Source organism: Necator americanus, chromosome I, assembly GCF_031761385.1.
Source record: "Necator americanus strain Aroian chromosome I, whole genome shotgun sequence".
NCBI lineage: Eukaryota > Metazoa > Nematoda > Chromadorea > Rhabditida > Ancylostomatidae > Necator > Necator americanus.
The window spans coordinates 264,523-287,526 of record NC_087371.1 but is presented as its reverse complement, the minus strand read 5'-3'; the positions used below and the strand labels follow the sequence as shown (position 1 = coordinate 287,526).

At 42.0% G+C, this 23,004-nt stretch overlaps 1 protein-coding gene across 2 annotated transcripts; it reads right to left on the bottom strand.

Moving 5' to 3' along the window:
* Window positions 1–2,199: 2,199 nt before the first annotated feature.
* On the bottom strand, window positions 2,200–22,692 carry RB195_004038 (uncharacterized protein; the record flags this gene model as incomplete). 2 transcript variants are annotated; one of them, XM_064177979.1, is made up of 13 exons in its annotated part: window positions 2,200–2,353; window positions 5,275–5,354; window positions 5,417–5,530; window positions 5,597–5,778; window positions 7,649–7,884; window positions 8,012–8,128; window positions 9,107–9,271; window positions 9,335–9,486; window positions 12,489–12,651; window positions 13,027–13,161; window positions 13,409–13,498; window positions 17,501–17,680; window positions 22,547–22,692. In XM_064177979.1, 13 exons carry the CDS (start codon window positions 22,690–22,692, stop codon window positions 2,200–2,202), a joined length of 1,914 nt encoding a protein of 637 aa, XP_064032984.1. The 2 variants fall into 2 exon arrangements, with proteins under 2 accessions (XP_064032984.1, XP_064032985.1); XM_064177978.1 differs by having other exon boundaries at window positions 9,335–9,483.
* Window positions 22,693–23,004: the final 312 nt, after the last annotated feature.

The window sequence follows — 23,004 nt, the reverse complement described above, 5'->3', positions numbered from 1 at the left end:
ACGTAGGGCGTTTAAAGGCAGCATACCACGAATCTGAGGTGGTGCGGATTTCAGGTGGTGTATTTGTACACGGGATAGCAGATTATGGAGAGGGATGTGATTCCGCCTGCTTCTTCCTAATTGCCGTAAAAAACCACCCGGAACATGCGCGCGTGTACAAGGCTGACGCGCTCCAATCCAACTCCTTGTGGAAAATAGTGCACCGGGACACTCGAAGCCGTATCTTCCGGGCCGTTTCCTACGGTAATCAGGAAGAAGTGGATGGAATCACCCTTCTCTCAATAATCTACGATCCCGTATACGAATACTCCACCGGAAATCCGCGCCACTCCAGACTGGAGTGATGCTTTTAAATAAGTGAAAACATCTTTAAACAAAAAAGCAACTTCTATTATACCCTTCAGAAGTGTAACTTCAACTCTCTGGTATATATGGCATGATACGATTCTCTAGCAGGTGAACCTCCCAGTTATTGTTGTGCTTCCAATTAAATTGCCTGAATTGCAGCAAGGTAAACAACCTCTCATGTCCAAGTCGTAAAGCACTGCCTTTTCACAATTCTCACCCTCCCGAAGACCTCAGCGAAAATAGATGTTTTATATACAATTTGCAACAAGCCGTTTTTAGGTTTTATATGTAACTGCAGTATTTCGGCGTACTGTAATAAATTGCACCATTTCGACATAAGTTATCGTTATTATTCTAGATTTTATCGCTAAGAGAAATGTGACGGTACAAATTCAATGTGCTAAACAGCATTAACTAAACCCACCGCAACTGCGAAATGGTCTTCCAGTTTGATATCCCGAAAATTTGATAATATAACTTGATTTGATGTGATTTGTTTTAAGCAATTCCATAGTCAGATCGAAACGACATGAAGCTCGGAGCAGATGGGAAAGCAGCAGCGCTCCAAATGGCTCGGAGGAGCGGTTAAGATCGACGCGGGACCCTTGCTAGCACCACTCATTCTTGAAGTTTGCGAAAGCCTCATCTCGATCACAGCCGCTACTTTCACCACTCCGCTTCGAGCGCAACCGCGCAATTGCGCGAGCTTCATGTCGTTTTGACCCTGCTATATCTCATATTTCAATGGTTCCACCAGTGGTTTACGCATTTGACGAATGATGTGGATTGAAAAGAGAAAGGGGCGAAGAAGAGAAAATGCGTGTGCGTTGTCACGATGGAACTGAGCATAAAGCAGATAAAACGGTCTATTGCTGATCCAGAAAAATAGCTAAAAAGCAGCTTGACTTGAACTGAAGATGTCGTTTCAACCGCAAAGCAATAGAAATGCAAGGTGTCACAAGACAAGGGCTCCCATACCCCAAGCTTGATTGGCTGCAATTCCATGAAAGTGCGATGCGATTCCGTACAACAAAAAATAGATTGAGCACTACAACATTAAAAGGTTTGAGTCACGACAAATTCATAGTACAACTGCAGAGGATAAGGGAAGCTGGGAGTGCAGAAAGTCGCAAACAGAATAGTAAAAAAAAAAGCTACGACAGACGTGATTAATAGCATCATACAAGGTGGGGTACCCACTGCTAAAAATAACACATCGGTTGAAAGGTTTTATGGTATTCTCTTCAGCCACATCTCAGTTGAACAGATTCACCTTAACGGCTGTTAATAACATCCTCTCTTGTGCATGAATGATGTGCTGACGAGCTGCCATAAAAATTTGATACGATTATGCGCACAATACCATACAAATACGTTGAAGAAATGCGACCTTAACCAGTTCACAGACTGAAATTTTCGGAAACGTATATGAAATATGCCCTCAACGCAGGTAGCCCACACCACGTTCACAGCACAAGCTAATATAACCTATTAGACTTACTGCCGCTCAGGTAATTACACCTACCTAGCTCGAGGTAAATTGGATAATATCAAACTCTCCCTGTGCTTATTACAGAGTAACGCAAGGTGTAACAAAGAGCATCAGTACAAAGCAACCACGAAAACATGATATCACAATAAATCAGCTTAAAACTTAACAAAACAACATTGCATGAAGATAAATATGAAGAGTATAGATGTGGGAAAAGGTGGAAAAAGATGAAGAAGAAAAAAAGAACCAGTCACCGTCTAGAACGTTGCACACTTCTCCTAAACCCGCAAGCTGGTACTGCAACTAGTTTCACTACACCAGCGTCGACAAAATAAAGTAACTCTTTCCTTTAAGTAATGTCATGATCGACGTCGGGTAGATCGAGTGTAGAACAAAAGGTAAGCCTTTTGTTTCAGAACTGTCTGTTCAGAGCATGCTTTAACGGATGCGTCATTGAAATGGTACCAATGACCGTCCCTCTGACCGTACGTCGTATAATGGCCCGATGTGACTCTGAAAAAAAGGCAATTGATACAACGAAAAATTCGCAACATGATGTCTATGAAATATCTGAATTGCACATGAAACTTTAGAATGACAAAATTCAGCTAAAAGCTAACAGACATGGTTATAAAGCTACCGTTAAAGGCATCACTCCACGAATCTGCACCGTCTCAGATTCGTGGAGTGATGCCTTTAACGGTTTTAAAAACGGCCCGGAAGATGTTGCGCCGCACAAGGCTGGCGCGCTCCAGTCGAACTCCCTGTAGAAAATAGTGCGCCAGAACGCCTGAAGCCGTATCTTCCGGGCCGTTTTGTAGGGCAATTAGGAAGAAATGGACGGAATCACCCCCCTCTCCATAGTCTCCCATCCCGTATACGAATACTCCACCTGAAATCCGTACCACCTCAGATTCGTGGAGTGATGCCTTCAAGCCAAGAAACGAAACTAATCCCGGTGGCCACTCCGTGACCAACAACTTTAAAAGATAACGAATGAGAAACCAAAGTAGCTTTTTGGTAACTAGCACATCCGAAGAAATCATTTTCTTAACAGCAGTGCAATACTGAAACGCTGCGCCGGATACTTTTCCTACGGTCGATGAATAATTAAGCTATTTGGTTGCGCCTATTTCAGCACTGCATAGCTTGGAAACCTTGAGAGTCAAACAATAACAGAAGCGGATAATTCCAAACGTTTCCTAGACCTAAAAGAGCTACATAAAAGCTTCGCCGCTCCGGTTGAACAGAGATAGACCGTAGAAAGTGCACCACCCTTAAAAAAACACTAGTCACTATATTAAACTACACAACTAGATCGTGTCCAAGTAACCCATAAAGAGGCGAATGGAGTAATGAGCAGCGTTTATACAATCATGTACGGATACTATATCACATAAGTAAATACATATCACATAAGTAAATATGCTTTAAAAAAGATGCATAAGTAATACAACTGCTCACAACATTACAAGATGAACTTTTCCACAAGATACATCGTGCAAATAGCACGCAAATGATTTCTGAAGAAATAAAGAAAAAACTAAATTCATTGGTGAAGTTCTCTCGGTTTCTTATTCTGCAGCAAACGAAGCTTGCCATTGCTGCAAAGATATGCATGGTAAGGTCAAAACAACATAAAGCAAGGTGTAGTTGCTTAAGCGGCTGCGCTCGAAGCGGCGCGGTGGAGCGTGGCGGTTAGGATCGGGTGAGGACCATCAATCGCTGATGTACGCAGTAGTCCAACGTTGCATTCAACCGCCATCTTCACCGCACAACTTAAAGCACAACCGCCTACGCAACTGTAGCGTGCTTCATTTCGTTTTATACCGACTATAGTAGGGTCAAAACGACATGAATCATGTACGCAATTGCGCACGCTGGTTCTTTCGAGGAGCTCCGGTGGAGCGTAGCGCTAGGAGCGTGATAAAACCTTTTCTAGCACCACCCATCACTGCAGTTTGCATCACTGCAGTTTGCGACGGTTCCAACTGCTGCCTTCACCGCGCCGTTTCCAGCGCGTATGCCAACTACCTACACTCATGATTCATGTCGTTTTGACCTGACTATATAAGACGATCACCCAAAGATGCTTCTGTGATTTGCCCCTGCTTCACCTCACACAGTTTTCCTTGTCACTCGATCCGAAGCAAGTTTTTTTTTAAATAATCCGGTTACTTAATGTTTATTTATAACAAAACTGAGTACTCGGTGGTTTCATGCATTTCGATTCCTGAAGAAGTACGTACGAAAAACTCTTGTTGCCTTTTTAACACATGTAGGCAGGCTGGAAGCTTAAAGTGAAAGCGAGATAGCGTCATCAGATGTTGCGTTCAAATCTGTTGGTATCTAATGAGGAAGATATCGAACCTGTTCCTTTTATGAAAGTATAAAAACATGCTATATTCCTCAGGACTGCGCACACAAGATCTCCAAAGACTCAATTCATGTCCTCAAAGACCATTTATCCGCAATGATGACCACCACCGTCACGCAAACACGCAAACACAAATGTCTGCGCATACATGCAGAAATGAGCAGCCACACATTAATCGCGTTATTGTAGCACTACCACTTTTACCACTGCAGCTGTTCAAGAGAGCATACGCCTCCAAATTTATTTCCAACGCTCACAAAACATATTAAAACAACTTTAATATATTTTGCAAACAAGTACAATGAAAAGTTTCATGCACTTTACAAACACATCAACATTTCTCTATTCCTTTCGTTTTTTCAAGTGGATCTGAAGCAGAATCCATATGCAACTAAACCATGTTCTGGCCTACTAGTAGAAAGGTCTAAGGCTAGTGCTAAGGCACTAAATTTTCTACAATAGACTAAATTTAGAGAAGAGTTCCTGAAAATCTTAGTCTTGAGAATGACACACGAGAAGTAGAACGAAAGAAAAAAAAACAGAGAGAAGAAAAACGTTCATGGCATGTAAGGTGAGTCGGAGTCATGCCAATCTTTGTGGATTGCATTGAAAGCAACAGTTCGCAGTTTTACTCGAACAAAAAAATTCGATCCACTTAATCTTGGTCACTTCGCATTTAAGAAAGGAGTGAAAAATCCACCATGTTTAGAAAATCAACCATACGTTTCAAAAACAAAAATTCATTTAACCACTTGAAAATGGGATTACCCAAACAAATTCAGCTTCCATTAAAACAAGAAAGTGTTTAATAGCAATGGTAATGGTCAATATTGTATGTAATAATGTTTCTACGAATTCGGCAAGGGAAAAAAAGTATCTCCGAGAGGAAACAGATGTCACACTATCTGCTGAAGTCTGAATTTCGATAAACAAAAATTGTGGACGTGATTTCCCTACTATGAATGTGTTGTTCCTGATAATCCATGGTAACTAATCGGATCCATGACAGACAAGCACTACTATTAATCCTCAATATCTGTTGGTTCAAAAAACCTACCCTGATCCATGGTGGACAACAACCGAAGTCAAGTCAAAGGTGATACTTCCAGAATGCTCAGTAACCCGTGATGCAGTGCACTAAATCACATGACCTGAGCTAGAGCTTCCACCAAATTTCACTAAAAATTACAAGAAAAAACCTGTGCCATAAACGGCGTAATATCTAGGCCATTCAATGGGAAATCGACCATATTATCGAGTTTCCCTCGGTTGAAGTGGGACCACCGAAATCGCTTCAGATGGAGGCATAACACCTAAATAAGTGTACAAATGATTTGTATGGAACATGGTGTACGTATTATGAAGTGCGATCCACTCACATTAGGCAAAACCCGAAGAAAAAGCTGCTTGGTAGAAGGTCGCTTATCCTTGCAGTTGCTGCACATATATTGTTCGCAGTGATCCAACTCTTCCTTAGCAAAAAATCGCTTAATGCACTCTGACAACCGCACGTTACTTGCCCTTCCGTTCGCGGCCGGAACGAATATATCCAGGGATAAATCTGAAAAAGAGGGACGGATACTGTTAGTGCAGCGTATTGCTTCTAAAGCAACTTAATACAGATCTGACCAAAACCTCAAAAGCTCCAGGATAGGGCGTACCTTTCTAAGAAAACCACCAGAAGAACTGCAGAGCCCAACAAATGAGAACGAAGGTCTTCGTTAGCTAGCTGATACGTACTTTCACACTTGACAATTGTGAAGGTAAACCGGGCAGTTCTCATCTTCTCTTCAGTTCTCTTTCCAACGTATTCTCCATCAAAGAACGACCAATGTAAATGTACGAATGTGTCCATTATTTGAAAACTTTCAAAATGTTTTTTTTTCAAAATTCAAAGCAGCCGTTCTTCATGAAATATGTCCTTTTTCGTCTAGTTTCAGTCCTATCATTTTCTTTGCTTCGTGTACTTCGGGAAAAGAGATCGGTGTCCGCCGAGACGGGGGAGTTTGAGGGTGACCCATCATCACCACGAATGCACCTTTTACCGTAAAAATGATTACCCACTGCAATGTGGTCGTGAACCAATATCGGCGATAAAGCACCTTCTAGCCGTACCTCTTCCAGCAGATATCATTAGAGGATGTTCAAAAAGCTGTTGTAGGGTTATACTACATACATTATAGTGGTACATTGATAGTAGCACTTGGCTAACGCCCTAAACAACGAGTACGAATAACCGACATTCGATCGAGTAGCGCTGACAGCACTGCAGCCATACACTGTATCTATTCTCTCGAAGGCTTTCTCTTAGTCGGTGCAGGTTAGAACGAGGATCAGACGAAAATCACGGCAAACCTCTATCAACTTCGATGCTGTCTGGACATAGTCTACGCGCCGAAATCCAGCTCGTTCTTGAGGTTGGACTTCATCCAGTGTTTTTGAAGCGTGTGTGTTTGTTTATGTGTGTATGAGTGTATGTATGTGTGTATGTGTATGTGTAAGTGTACGTGTATGTATGTACGCGTGTGTATGTATGTACGTGTGTATGTGTATGTATGTATGTTTCTGATTGATTCTATCTAATCCCCAAAATTCTTTTTCAAGCAATTCCTTTGTAGCTTTCGGAATACAATTCAAATTTGTCGTGGCTTCCGAAGGATGGACGCATAGGCTGATCCCTTCTAGAAAATCTAATCTAATAATTTAGCTGTTTTTTTTTTTCTTAAAAATCACTTCGTAAACAGCTTACTTGCGAATCAATGTGTCGGTCACATTTATATAAGGAACACTTGAGCATGTACTCGTATACGACATTCCTCCCCATTGGTTCGCATAACAAATGGTCTTTTGTATCTTGCGGCTAAGGTGCATTTTTGCTCCAAGAGACAGCGAAGAGCGACAGTGCTCGTATATATTTAGTTCGGTAACAAAGACGTCTAGAAACATCACCATTACATGCCCTTCTTTCCAGAGACTTTCCTTTCTTCTTTTAGAAGTTTCTCCACAACTAGAGATTAGCATGATGAGCTCAGCTTTCGTCGCCACCTTACAAAGATCAGGAAATGTTATGACTCGTTCCGCCAAAAAGGTGGGATACGGTGCCGGCTGAGGTTCCTAGCTATCTTGGTTGTGGTTTATTTTTGGTTAGGTTTCCTATTCCCGGAATGGAGAAGTCGAACTGCACTTTGGCATGGGGGCCTTGCCAGAGATCTTATCTCGCTGGTATCGCAGTTCGATGCCACAAACACTTTTAGGATGCAGTGAGGCGACTATCCATTGCTGAAGAGCCCGCCTATCAAATAACCGTAAATTTGTGGCTGGCTGCATCTGTTCAAGTACGTTTTGTCTCTTTTTACATAATCTTATGATTCGTTTCAACTGCGTTTAGGAAAAAAAGAGGATTAACAGATACACTTCGAGAAACAGCTCACCTAGAAACGGGTCATGCTTATTACTAGCAGTGTGACACGTCAGGCACACTACCTGACTTTGCAGAGATCCTTCAAACAGTGTTGTAACAGCTGAGCCATTTGGCGATTCACTTCCACCGCAAACAGCCGCTAGCCACTGATCTACAGATTCCGGAATTCGACACCTTCTCAGCTCGGAATGGAGCCTATCCATAGTGCACCTTAGGAACTCGTGTGCATCTTGCTGGTGGTATCCTCTGGGAACATAATAATATAATGTAGTCACATGCTGTAAATTCAGAAAATGAGTTGTATCATTACGAAAGCTATACTGAAGTATCGAAGAGTTCTTAAGCGTGTTCAGTAGTGAATGTAATAACAAACCTGAACCTTGGCGAGATTTTCCATACAGATTGAAAGAACTCGTCAGGTGAGACGGCTTGATCATGTCTGATGTCACCAAGCCTGATCAGGACTTTACGTAACTCTTCAGCAAGTACTCTGGAAGCAGACAGATATCAACAAACCAACACTTTCCAACAGATCGGATTTTTGAAATTCGAAGATGTGACAGAAGATACTCGCTGAGAAAAAAAAACATCAAATTTGTACGCTACCTCAGCTGCATGAAAAGTACTGGTAACGAGCAAAAAACTATGAACTACCAACGTAAAAAAAACAGTGAAGAAAAGCTTCTCAGATTCAACACAATGAATAAATGAAATTGATATTCTGTTTGAAAAAGATTGTTTCCTTCACTTGTATTCGTTATATACAAGTTCCCGCTTCAACAGAACGGCCTCAGCAAGGAGAAAAAAAACTGATCTTTTAGATCTTCTGTGCTGAATAAAAGGACAAAGGAAAAGATAAATTCTCTGGCGTATCAACCCGCTTCGGATACGCCAACGCGTTTTGGTGCAGTTCGTAATCGTTGAGGTTTTCGAACGCGTGTTGCCCTACACAATGACTTGCAGGGACAACTTGATCAAGTCACTGTTTTTATCGTCCCAGACAAGTCTGGTGCCAATTTATTGACCTCGAAGGGATGAAAGGTCTGGTTGGCACTGAGGTGGTTTCGAACCGTCGACGTGCGACCACAGCAGACCTCTTGCCGGCTGCGGCACACCCACGCCGTGCACTGAACCAGATATGCAGTATATTACTTAGAGTTCTGCAATATTCTGCATTCTCCAAGCTTTCCAAAAAAGACTCCATGGGATTCTCAGAAACAAAAACCTCAGTGAGCGATTTTTGAGCTCAGTTTGATGAAACTTGCAAAAAAAAATCTTAGTGATAACGGCATTGAACTCTACTTTTTATCACTTGTTAATACCACGAAAAAACCAAACAACTGCAACTATCAGGTCCATAGCTTCTTAAAACCCTGGAGCCAAAAAATTCAACTTTTTAGTCTTAGAGAGGAGTGAAATAAACTGATCAAGAAACAAACATCTAACTACTATGTAAAGGATTTCTAACGTTGGTGTTGTGGTTGACGTCGTCGTTGTTGGAGAGTTTACAGCCAAAGCAGCTCGTCTAGTATTATAGCGTGGACTGGCCAATGGCTGATGCTCATCATTGTCGTCATCGTCTGGTTGGAGAAGCGGGAGCTGCGTCAGATATCCACGAAACACATCTGTTGTACTGAAAACCTCACATTCAAAGTTTATTAGGTCTACTATTTAGTCGGAACTTGATGCCGTTTACTTCAATGCCTGGATCACCGAATTCATGAAGCACGTATTGCCGAGATTCTTCAATCCTCGAAGTTCTGGTCGAAATCGAGCCTGTTTCCCAACAGCATAGTCAGGATCATGATTGCGTGGCGGAGAACTTGATGGAGAGAGAGTGAAGCTCTGCTTAACAAGGTCATTTAATCAAATCGTTTGCAAGGATTTGTTAAACAACACAAATACTTAGATGTTTTGCAAATGCGGTGATAGAACATTACATGATCAAACTCCCTAAATGAGTTCCTCAACAATTTTACTTTCACTTTCTCTTTTAATCTTCTTCCAAGAAGAAAAGACGTAAGAGGAAACTTCAAAGGGGAACCATTTGAACAAAAACTAGTCTCGTGAAGGCCTGAGCCTAGATATATTAGCTACACATTTTTTGCAAATTAGGCTTTTTACCACCTGCACTGATGTAAGAACTTTTAACAAGATTAGATTGAACTACTAGAATATTCCCAAAGAACTCAAACCACTACAGTACACCGCTTCCTCTCTTGATCTCCTGACATCTCTCGATCTCGGCCTCCTAACATTAATACTATTTGTTTTGAAAGAAACTGGTTCTAATGTTCATATTCATACCATTTTACCCAACCGTAAAACCAGGTTTTTATCTTTCTTCTGCTCCATATTTATAAATCTGTTTCAAAACTGCAAACATGAACGCATGAAGACAACCAAAGACACAAAAAACTTGGCATTCGCCAAATATGGATTTTCTTAATTTCCGTGATTTTTGAGAAGAATGATGTATGGTGATCTCAAATTTGTAACTGAACCAAAAGCAAAAGAAGTCACTGCGTGAAATATGAGAAAAAGAAGGATCCGACGGCTTCAGATAACGCACACAGAATTTCCCCTTGAAAACTGGAAACATTTCAACAAAATTTTCATCAGAAAATTCCAATAAGTAAGTCTGATTATGAGGGAGCGGGCAGGGAGGGAAGGCGAGAGGGTTGGGCGGGTGTTGCGGCGAAAAATATGCTAATCAAATTTTTCATTTCATATTTCAACTTTTCTTCATTTATTATTTATTATTTATTTATCATTTGTGACTATCTATTTAATTTGTTATCATTTTTTCGTTATGTTGTACTTAACTAATTATCTGTTTTATTTATGTATCGACTAATATACACATACTTTAAAGTATTTTGAGCCGTCCTTGCTGATGAGTTCGGGGAAAGCACTTACAAATGTTTTTTTTTCTTGATATTTTGTCTAAAGGCAGGAACGAATTTTTGGTTTTTTTTTTGTGGTCTTTTTTTCAGAAAGAGCATCCTACCATGTCACTACGGTATTTGAGGTCGAACATGCGATGTAAGAAAGAAAATATGGGCAATTTCTATTTTGAAACGATACAATTTATCATTATCATAGGATAATGAAGATTTTGATCGCTTTCGTTGGAAGATTCCCCACAGTAGAACCTGAATTCATTTCAACGAAAATGAATAGAAACGGCTGGAAATCAAACAATAGTGAGCAGACCGAAATGGATTTTCCCATTTTCCTCGTGGACTATACATTCACTGCAAGCAATGTCAAAATCCGAACACTCTGCAATTGTCCTGGGATGTTAGCGGCGATGTGTTCATTTTCCATACTACACCTCACCTACTTACACCTACATACATGCTGCACAGTGAAAAAGAAGTTTTTGAAAAAGTTTTAGTTGTTTCTAAATAACAAATCGCATAAATTGGAACGACTTCTAAAGAACTCGAGATGGTGCATGTTTCATAGCATTCTCTTACATGGAAATAATTTAACACAATAGAAAAATAACTAGAAAAATGTTATGTTTAGATTTCGATGTCTCTCGAAGAAAAAAACTGTTTGTCTGAAGGAAGATAACTCAGAAAGGTTGTTTCATGGTGTTAGTCAACAAAACAACATGTAAAACGTAATGAACTAAATAAATAATAAAATAATATTTGCCATAAAACATCGTTATTCAGAGGAGGGCTCATAATTCACGATATAAGTCATCTTAGTCAAGAGTTGCCAGAATAAAGAATCAAGGACAAAGTGTCTGGTGTTAATCAATCCGCTTGGGATGCTCCACCACTTTCACTTCAATTCAGAATCGTTTGAAGTTAACGAACATGTAACTGGTCTACAGAATGACTTGCAGCGGCTAGCTGGTGTGTCAAGTCAGTGTTTTTATCCTCTCAGACACGTCTATTACCAGTTTATCGACCCCGGAGGATTGAAAGGCATGATGAGCGATAGGGCGGATTCGAACATGCGATCGATCATACAGACAGCGGAACCTCTTACCGACTGTGCTACACCCGGCCCTTTGCCAGAATATTGAACTTATTTTTTTGGCAGAAGTGCAATCACCTATGCGATAAGGAACAAAAACCACAACAACAAAACATGCATTTTTCGAGAATCGTATTAAACGAGAAAGTACGGGGACGAATAAACAGCTACGGGGACGAAAGAACTGCTTTGAGGACGAGCGACTATAAAGGAAAGTGAGCACTTCTATGCAAGGAGCACCTGCACCCAGTCCGAAGAGCGCAGATTAATTACCGTATAGCGTAAAAGGATGGAATTTCCTACAAGTATCTGCCGAGATGCCAGTCATGTCCCCTAAAGATAAGTTGTCGCGGGAGCTGAAGGTGCCCAACGACACGCACCCCTGAACAGAGATATTGGCTATTCAATTCCGCGAATTTTTGCAAGTAGTGACAAACACGTTCTAACTGCACATCTTCGCTCCTTTGGTAGATGACTTTTTCAAAACATTGCTTCCTAATTTGGCACTATTGCATTACACCTTCCATTACCTCCATTGTCCTATCTCCGTTTTTTTATTTCTCGTTCTCCTCGTGGTAACTGGAGAGCTTAAGTGAAGGCAGTCACCTCGCGAACCATCCTAAAGTGAGAAGGGCCGGAGCTCCAATTATCACATTATGATTCTGTTTCTGTTTGGGCTGAGTTGCAGGGCATAGTCGAGGCACCTGAGGGTGCTCGGGTCGCTCGGCGATACACCAATTCTTAATAGCTATCGGACATTGATGAATGGATAGATTCTGTTTCGGGCAGATTCGTATAAGATGATAACTTCAGCCCGCCGATTAAGCCAAGTGAGTCAAGAAGAGAAGGCTTACTTTGCGTTTTCGTGGACGTAAAGCTCTTCCACCAATAAGCGGGCCGGATCTATTCACACCTAGATCCGGTATGTTGTTTGAATGAACTGATCCAGGTGGTACTCGAGCGGGACGTCCTTCGTCTTCCGGGACGGATCCACTATCCTCATCAAGCTGAACGACCCTGAAAAATAAACTTCTTCTATTTATCAAATTAGAGAAGAGATGTTTATCAGAGAAGGAAATCAGACTTCTAAACGTTAGATGAGACGCACGCAACCCGCCGCAGCGAAAAGAGAACTAAAAAGTGTTTGGTACGTTCCACTGTAAGAATACAAGACAAAAGAGAACTTCCATTTCTGTTAATGCCTTAATTTTTCCGCAGTCGATTTTACAAAAATACGAACTTATACGCCATCTAAATTTTTCAACACATTGTAGACGCGACAAAAACACAACTCAAACCTCTAAAACGACTTTACACTGCAACTCTACTTCATCTTCATTTCATACTTTTACTATTTCAAGACCTTGCTGAAGTCCAAATGTATGAAAAAACCTCTCCGCAACAGCTCGACTAATAGCTTCCTCATCCTCTTCTTCTGTTGTGAGATCTACTGAATCTTCAGCATCATAGAACGAGCTCTCTTGACTGGTGATGTAGAGCTGAGACGAGTAGCTGTGGTCAGCACATCTGAAATAGTGTATGTGAAAATTGTAGTGTGTCTTCAGGACATCGTAATCATGGACGATTATGACTACTTTACAGTTATGAAAAGTGGTTCAAAAGATTTCACTGAGATATTCGTGTGTTGAACAAATGGGAAGAAGCTAAGGACGAAGAAGCTAAAGACGTGCATATAACTCATGGAATCCTCAGCCATTCGCCGAAAAAATTATTTTGAGCCTTGAGAACAATAAACTTCTCGTTTGATACCGACCTTGTCCTGTTGAAGTAAGCCAGCGAGTGCCGAACAGAGGAGATCTTGCCATCTTCAGTGTCATCACCGACAAAGTCATCACAGACATAGCTAAACAGCTTCAAGTCTTGTGATGGTCAACAACACGACAGAACAGGATCCTCACAAAAGTTACAACCAGGATAGAACAGCTCGATTCATATCAATTTATTAAATTCAAATTCGAATAATACAGAAACAAATTCTTCGTTATTTTCATCGAAGATGTGACCATAATGGAGAGTAAATCGCAGCGCTCGGAAAAGGTGCGGTTCACCTCTAATATACCTTTTTCACGTCATCATGCCAAATCTTGCAAAGCAGATAAGTTTAAGTGATAATTCACTAGATCAGTTACCGGTCAGCAACCACCTTAAGTAACTGTGTCCTCGATAGTAGTTGTTTTGTTTTGAATCTCTCCTTATCTTCATATTTTAAAAATTAAACTTCCAAATTTAAGCTGTTGTTAGATTCCAGTTAGGATTCTTTTCTTTTACATACGAATATTTACAAAAAAGAAGTTCGACGTATGTTGGAACAGAACAATTAAACAAGGAAATAAGACTTGGGGTTGTAACAGTGAACCGAAAAGAACTACTAATAAATACGTGCTCCCACGTCTTATGTGCACCACACTACCATTTCTATCTATCAAAACTACGAACAACGTTCTTGGAATTTTAGATTCGACTAGTAGATAAAATTCGGGACTTAGCAGTAAACGTCGCAGCAAAAACACGAAACATGCTTTAAAATCTTCAAATCAGAAGGATTATCGTATCAATCAGAGAAAGATCAGACGCGCCGGACTGATAGGTGTACTTGCCAAAAGAAAAAAAAAACTCTTGCAGATGATAAAATGAGAACGCGTAAAAGACTGATTATTTCTTTTACGCACTCTCACTCACCAACACCGGTGTAGAGTTTTTGTGCAAATTACTGTTCCTGATCCATTTTACTTTGTAGTGAATGTTTTGTTTTTCCGCAGTGCTACCTACGGAGACCGCAGAGGACCACAAGGACGCATTTTATGATGAACTCAATACATTGATATCCAATATACCAAGCCAACAGGCGGTAATTGTCGGAATTGAAGTGAATGCAAAGATGGGACACGAACAAGAATCCGATGTGCTCGGAAAATGATTCTATCCCATGGGGCAGACATCGGACAACAGAAATGGTCTGAGATACCTTTGGTAGCAGACGATTCTCATCATTGCATTCACGTTTGAGAGGAATCATCCACGCCGTCAGCTTACGTGGCAAGGGACAACCCCATTTAAGCCAGAAGAGCTTAAGTTTCAGCTCGATTACGTTCTGACGAAGAACATATGTACTTTTGTCAGATATCCAAAAATCTAGAGCTGTCTGGGACATCGCATTCGATTCCGACCGCCACCCAGTTCTTCTCAGCTTTATGGTACGGTTCCAGAAAAGGTATTGGGGAGCTCAACATCAACTGAAGCTCGATTTGGCAGGTCTGAAAAACGAGGAATGCAGAAAGAAGTTCCGCCTTGAACGAGTGTCGATCATTGGATTACGGACCAAGAAGAGAGTGGACGACGCTGTCTCTTTCACTAAATGCATTCAGGACGCTGCAAAGAAAACACTCCCGATTTTAGCACCGAAAAAGAAGTTCGCCTTTGCATCTGCGCACAATTCTATATGTGATACCCGCACTACTGGCGACTTCATGCAGGAGAAGTATCTGAGGAGGCTGTGTTGTCAGCTGAAACGTGATCGTGAGAACGAATGGACGTCAAGAGCGAAGAAGTTGAGAAAGCGTGGGAGGACAAGAACCCGAGAAAAGCTTATACTCTGCTAAGACAGTATAGCGGCAAGATGAAGAGGTGTTCGCCTGTCCTGAACACAGCCAACGGAGTCGCTGTCGGGAGGCAACTTTGCCCAAGTGGAGGGAGCATTTAACACTTTGCTGAACTGACAAGCGCCCTGAACTCGTGAACGCCCAAAGACAGATATACAACATGGTCAGCTAAGAGCCACCGACGAAGTCGGAGGTTCTAGTCTGTATTCGAAAAATGAAGAGTGAAAAATCTGGCGGAGACGATATAATTAGCGCAGAAATGCTGAAATCTCTTTATCCTTCTGGTATTCGTGAGATGACGAAGATCATCCGTTCAATATGGCTTGACGAAAGGATTTCTAAATCGTGGAGACACGATGTTATAATTCCTCTCCACAAGAAGCTATCCGTTACGGAACCTAGTGATTACCGGGGAATATTACTGTTGCGCGTAATGTACAAGGTTTTGGAGCGGATCATCCTGGATCGACTAATCCGACATCGCGAAGAAACCACCTGTGACGAGCAAGCCGGCTTCCCCCTGGCCGACGATGGACAAAGTGTTTATTGTGAGAGGAGTGATTGAAGTTAGGCAGCGGTATTCGAAGCTTCTACAGCTAGCATTTTTTGACATCGAAGCCACTTTCGACTCTCCTCACTGAGGCGACGGTGGCGGGACCCTTTCTTTTCAACTTTACCGTAGATGTGCCGTAGATGACATAATGCGAAGAACAGTTGATCCCGCCGATGTCATTTTAGCACCTTCTGCATGTCCCATGGTGGATCTAGGGTACACTGACGATGTAGTAATATTCGCGTTGTTAATCTTGTATCGAAATTATCCGCTGCATACGGAATGCGACTCCGCCCTGATAAATGCAAACAGATGTGAGTTTCCTCGGAACCCTCAGCGGGAATCAGGGTGGATGGAAACCTATCAAACTCGTGGATGAGTTCTGTTATTTGGGCTATATGCTGAAAAACAATGGCAGCTACGAGAGATATTTAACAAAAATGCGCTAAAGCTAACTCGGCATTCAACTCATTGACGAAGTGCCTGTGGTTGACCTTCATCCCCAACGAAGTCAAGCTGCGAATCCGCAATTCGCCCTATCATGATGTGCCGATCGGAGACTTGTGAAGCTCCGGCGAAGGTGATGGAAAAGCTTGAGTGCATGGAGAGAAATCTGTTTAGACGACTGCTAGGCTACTTTTGGCCTCTGGTATGCCATAATGAAGAACTTTACACGGAAGTGGACATGGTGTACCGGCGGATGATACGTGGAAAACGTCAACATCTTGCGTGGCCTTCTGAAGTAGTCATGGAAAACCGTCTTCGCTTCTTTGGTCACGTTATGAGGAGACCGTCTGATCGTCTTGTCCAGGTAGTCCTGAGGATGCTTCCAGATCCTAATTGGAAAAAAGCCTCCTGGTCGTAAAAGAAAGTTCTGGACGGAGGTGGTGAAGGAAGATGTGAGGACACTTGGCGTTGACAGGCAGTTCAGTCAAGACGATAGATTCTATGCGAACTCTAGCTGAAGATCGAACAGGATAGGCTCGAGTATGTTCAAGGACGACGCACCTCGGCGAAAGTGTGGATAGCCGCGTTAGGCCGTAACACCCACCCGCCGATTAAATCAGAGTTATACTCCAGCATGTTAGTATAATGCTAACAGGTGATCACTTTCATCAACGTTTTGCCGCTCAATGCCAAAAAGTAGTGGAACGACCCCAATACCGTTAGGTGGGGGCGCGCACAAAAAAAAGTCAAATCTAGTAAAGTGCGAAAGTATCATGCGATAAAACCAAACTTTAAGAAACCAGTAGATGGGGCGCAAAAAAATATCTCACGGTTGCCCAATCTGCTGCACTCCCAAAGTATGATCATTAATATAAGGGTTCGTATTTCCTTCGTACTACCTTGCCTACCTTTCATGTTTGATTAGTCCTGTCGTCTTAAAAGATGCACATAATCGCGTATAGCTACTTGAAAAGAAGCTATTTGTTTACTTCATCCGGTATAACAGGCTTATAAGGGTGATGCTAATAATAATCATTTTAAATTAAAACTATATTAGAAAAAAAAAGAGTTCTACCCATCACTACAACATCTCCAAATTGGGGTGATAGCACAAGAACGTAGATGTGAAAAAAAATTGAGTTCTCTTTTTTTTTCCTTAAAACTCTGGACCATCCTAACAATTGCTCTTTCAAATTCTGAGGAGTTCCTCACTTCGCATAGAAATCCAACGCTGAGAAACACCTACCAAAACACTTCGTATGTATGACAATTCATAACCACGCAATGACGTGGATGTTTCATTTCATTGTGATGTTTAATGCCGTGTGCATTCACGAAGCGACCGCAAAAAATGAGACCACACGCCAGGCACAACCATGGACTTTCCGATGAATCGCACGTCACGCAGTTCCAGAGGGCCTTCTCACTGAAAAGAAGAAGGACGAATGTGCATCAACGCTCAATTGTGAACTACTTCCCTCTGAATTACTACATAACAAAAACATGCGACAGTAAGTATGGTTTTTTTTTCTCCTTAAAATTGTCTTGATTGCTTGCTATTTCTTCTCTTTCTACTTTAGCCATTAAGTAGAAAGTTCTTAGGCAAGGTAGGGTGCGTGTAAAGAGGCTCCTGACAGATTTTCGTGCCTGCCCCATTTAGGTGGAAATTAGTGATGGAGTGTGTCCTGAAGAGGTTCAACTTTGTTGCTGCCTGAATACCTGACTCCTTACCGTTAATCATACGCAGCATCACTAGTAAGAATAATAAGATATAAGATAATATGTACCTTTCACTATAGCTAGCAAGATAGCTTTCCATTTAAAGGCATCAACCCCATGAATCTGTGGTGGTGCGATTTTCAGGTGGGTTATGCCTATACGGAGTCGTAGATTATGGAGAAAAGGGTGATTCCGTCCATTTCTTCCTAATCGCCGTAAAGACGACCACGAAGACACGGCTTCAAGCGTTCCGGCGGACTATTTCCTACGAGTTCGATTGGAGCGCGCCAACTTTGTGCACGCGTCGCATTTCGAACGGCAATTAGGAAGAAATGGACAGAATCACCTTCCTCTCCGTAATCTACGACCCCATATAGGATTTCTCCACCTGAAACCCGTACCACCCCAGATTCGTATGGTGCTGCCTCTAAGCAAGCAAGTTATATATATATATAGAAAAAAAAGTGTTTTTTTTTTCAGATGCAAAAAAGACCAGCGATTTTTCGAACTTGGAACGCATTTTCACAACCCTATCAGGTATCGCCGGCATAGAGTGAAGGAAGCTATGGCAGCGTACTCTTCATCGTACCGTCAGGTTTTGAAAGAACTGAGTTATTTAAGAAGAAAGTTGCTCTTGAAGGTGGCGACAGAAACAGTAAACTTCTGCAACATAGAACATTGTTCGTCGCGATGACATATCACGTCACACTTCTCTAGGAACTCCACTAAGAACTTACATAACATATAAGTTCAAACTATAACTTACATGTATATATAACGAATGCTTTATATAATTGCTCATTTATTTTCATAGTTATTCGATCTCAAAGCTGCTCTTTAGTCGCCGTAGTTGTTTAGTCGTCTTCATACTTTCTCATTCAGTGCGATTTACGAGAAAATGCACGTTTTGTTGTTGGTGTTGTTGCTCCTTATCGAACAGGTGATTGCAGTTCTGCCAAGAAAGACTTTTGTGTTATGACAACTCTCAACTACTAAGGCTGATTCCCCTTAATTCTATCGTAGATTATGAACCCTTCTCTGAATAACGATGTTTTAGATCAAATATTCAATTGATTTAATTAGTTAATACTTCACAAGTGTTTTTTTTTTGTTGTCGAGCGCTAAGAAACATGGTTTCTGGGTTGTCTTTTTCTTTGATAACTTTCACCCATGCACATAAATTATGTTTTTCTTCTAGACACAAACGAACACGACATTTTCCATGGAGTTAAATGATTCCGATGAAAGTATTGATGTAGTTAATGTTATGATGATGTATGTGAAAGTATTGATGGTAGTAAAAGTGATCACTTGTCCTCAGCAACACCAATAGAGTCACTGTCAGTGAGAAAAGCCTGCCAAACCTGGAAGTAGCATTGGTAGCCGGACCGCTCACGCGGTCCTCTATTTTAAAAAAATGAAGAATTGAAAAACTTGCTGGAGGATGGAATACGCGCAGAAATGCTGAAATCTTTTCCCTAACTGGGATTTGTGTTCGTAAGATGATGAAGATCATTCGTTCGATACAGACTGACGAAAGTATACCTGACTCGTGGAGACACACTACGATAATTCTCCTCTACAAGAAGGGGTCGGCTTATCGAACACTGCAAAAAAAAAACATCCGTGGTGAACGTTCCAGCTACCGTCCTGATTGATCTACGACTGAGTACGCCTTTATTTTCAGAAGATAAATCGAAATATGACAGCGGCACTCGAAACCTATGCAAGTCGCCAGCAAGAGACTTCAAATACGCTTTCGACTTTTTTCACAGAGGCCGACTTTTCAACGCCACCCGTGTCGATGGTATTCTCGGAAAGTTCGTTTGCCTAATCGAAGACAAGAATCGAATCTCTGTTTGAATAGCGGCCGGATTTCACCGTTCGAAGTGGAATTCGGAGTAAGTCAAGGAGGTGTCAATGGACCCTCTCTGTTCGCCTTGCCATCGACGATTTCATACGAAGAACAGTTGAGCAGCCGTCCGTTAATGTGTTATTGTAGCACCACTTGAACGTCCCTAAATCGTCCTCAAGTAAACCGGCGATGTAGAGATATTAGCCTCAGGCAGCACGAAGCGACATGTCGTCGATTATTGTCGAAACTGACAGCTGCCTACGGTTTACGGCCCGTTCCTGATAAATGTAAACAGATTTGGGCATCCGCGAGACCCTCAACGAAAAACAGGGACAAAAACATGGAACTCGTCGGGAGTTCTCTTTTCTGAACTGTATGTTGAAAAACGAAGCTCCAGCTGCGAGATAGTCAGCAGAGATATGCAAAGACTTGTTCTGCATTCAACTTTTTGAGCAATTGTTTGTGGTCAACTCCCGTCGCCCACGAAGTTAAACTGCGAGCGTACTTATCCGTTATCCGCTCTGTCATGATAGTGCGGGTAGCAGGCTTCTGTCCACGGTGATAGAAAAGCTCGAGTGGACGGAGAGAAAACTGCTTAGACAAATGTTTGGCTAGTTTTGCCCAGGTGATAGCGAATAACTTTATGCAAAAGTGGATAACACGTACCGGTGGATGACGGGACATCTTATCCATTTTTGCATAAAGCATCAACATCCTACCTCGCTCTTTAAGATAGCCGCAGAAAATTGTCTTCGCTTTCTTGGTCACATTTACAAGAAGGCTATCGCCTAGTCCAAAATGCTTTAAGGATGCTAACACACTCCAACTGGAAAAGAAAAGAACCTAGACGCAAAAGAAAGTACTGAACGGAGGTGGTAAAAGCAGATCTGAAGAAACTTGGAAGTCAGGTAGTTCAGACGAGTCGCAATGTTTCGCAGAATATGGAGCAGCAATGCAGGGGCAGAGTCTACGCGAGTTCTACTAGAAGACCAAACAGGATAGACTCAGATATGTTCAAGGATAACTTGCCTCGATTCAAAGGCATCACCCCACGAATCTGGGGTTATGCGGGTTTCAGGTGGGTTATGCCTATACGGAGTCGTAGATTACGGGAAGAAGGGTGATTCCGTCTATTTCTTCCTAATTGCCGTAAAAAAATGCCCGGAAGATGCGGCGCGTGCACAAGGCTGACGCACTCCAATCGAACTCGTTGTAGAAAATAGAGCGCCGGAATGCTTGAACCGCTGCTTAAATCAATTCAAGTAAGTGGTATATGCAACTATGTATATATGTATATGTATATGTATGTACACATGTATACGAGTGTACAAGTGTATATACATATGTGCCTCAATCATTGCGAACAGAAAACAACCATATATCCTTCGTATATTTCCCGTACAAGATACATAACACTTTCATTAGTCCTCTGGGTACACTCCTAGTCCATTCGTACCACATCCATTGACCCGTTGAAAAGTCATCTCATTCAAGTAAAGAAAACGGTAACTAGGAATCCAGAAAAGAACTTGCAGATAAGATTTTGAGGAGAAAAATGGTTGGAAAGGTAATGAAGCCCACAAAACATGGTTGCTTAACAGCTTCCTTCGACAGTTGTACAAAGTTGTAGCAAGAACAAGCACATATAGTTTTTTAAAGAACAACTTCACAAATTTGTTTTAACGAACTAGCGGGTTAGGCCATGTGGGTTCACAGCGGCGCTGAGTGCATATGAGCGATGGTCGGAGCCGGTGCTCCAACCCCCTTCACTTTTTGACAGTTGGCGAATAGCTCTTCATCACTTGTGCTGCACCCCATAGGTTAGATTCTCTTCATCTTAGGAGGGTCCGGCTCCTCCCTATCGCACCTATGATGGGGTGCCGGCTCTACGCTTTGGTGGCTGTGAACGTTCAATAGCTAGTAAACGGCTGAGCCTTCACACCATGCCGCTGTGAACTCTGCTGGCCTCAATCTTACAAAGTGAAACTCGAGAGTGAAAACGGCGGGAAATGTAGTTGAGGGGAGCACACAGTGACCCCCTTTTCCTCGACTCTCTAACTTACTTTTCTCCTAGTAACTTTAATTTACATGTCATAGATCCTCTAAGACTAATGCTTAGGTCTTAGGGCCCCGACTTATTTAATTATTTACTTCGAGAAATAAGAGTACCACTGAGTCTCCCTCCCCCAACTACATTTTACCTATGACGATGACATCGCCATAGTGTCTAAGAAGCTACTCCTGTTTGGATTCGAAAACGGCTGGATTTTTCGAAGAAGGAGTAAGCAAGAGGCGGGAGCGGTAGTATGGCACTGCTCGCCTCCACTTACACAACCACACCTAGCTTCAGGTCATTTCGACCCTAAGCTTTAGAAGGAGTAGTCAATTAAGGAGCTTTGATGAGGCTGATTCTGAGTTTACAACTTCTCGACAAGAAAAGCATTGAAATGGCATTCTTTCCCGCTCCGTTTACATGTTTCGGGAACAATAAGGTGTTTTCGAACAAAAGGGTTACATTATTTGTTGCAACGATGAGTGTGCTACTTAATAGGATAGAGAATGGAGAAAGTTGCAGGACTACTCAACGCACAGGTGAGCTCGCCAGTGGCTTTCACGTAATCGACACGTTCGAACCAAATTCGTTTACGCTCGTAAAGCTGCCGAATTTATAGGGTCACATTCGATGCATAAAAAAACTGCTAGAAGTAAGAGACCCACGTTCCTTCGCGGCAGCTCTTGCGCTGCATACGACTGGATGTTCGAATCCCATAATCGACATCGTTGAATTCGCGCAGGATTTGAAGCTGCGAGAGATTCACGGCAGCGATGCACACCGAGCCCGAAATGTGCGGGCAGTCCACCATCGATCTCGGGCCTGCAAATGGGGCAGTACAAGCGACCGGTACCTTTTGAATATTATCAACTTAAACTGAAAAAACACTGGATTCACGCAATACGCGGAAGAAACAACTGTGACCACACTACCAACAAAGAACGACGGGTCCAAGAGTTTATGCTCACACAACACCATTACACCTAATCCACTTTATTACGCAAGTTGCGAACAAAACTTCTGGAGAGAATCTCAACTTTTAACCCAGTAAACCCGTTATCGAGCGCTTATGGGTCTGGAACTGGTCCAATTCTGTTAGTTCAATGCAGGTCCTGATTGTGAA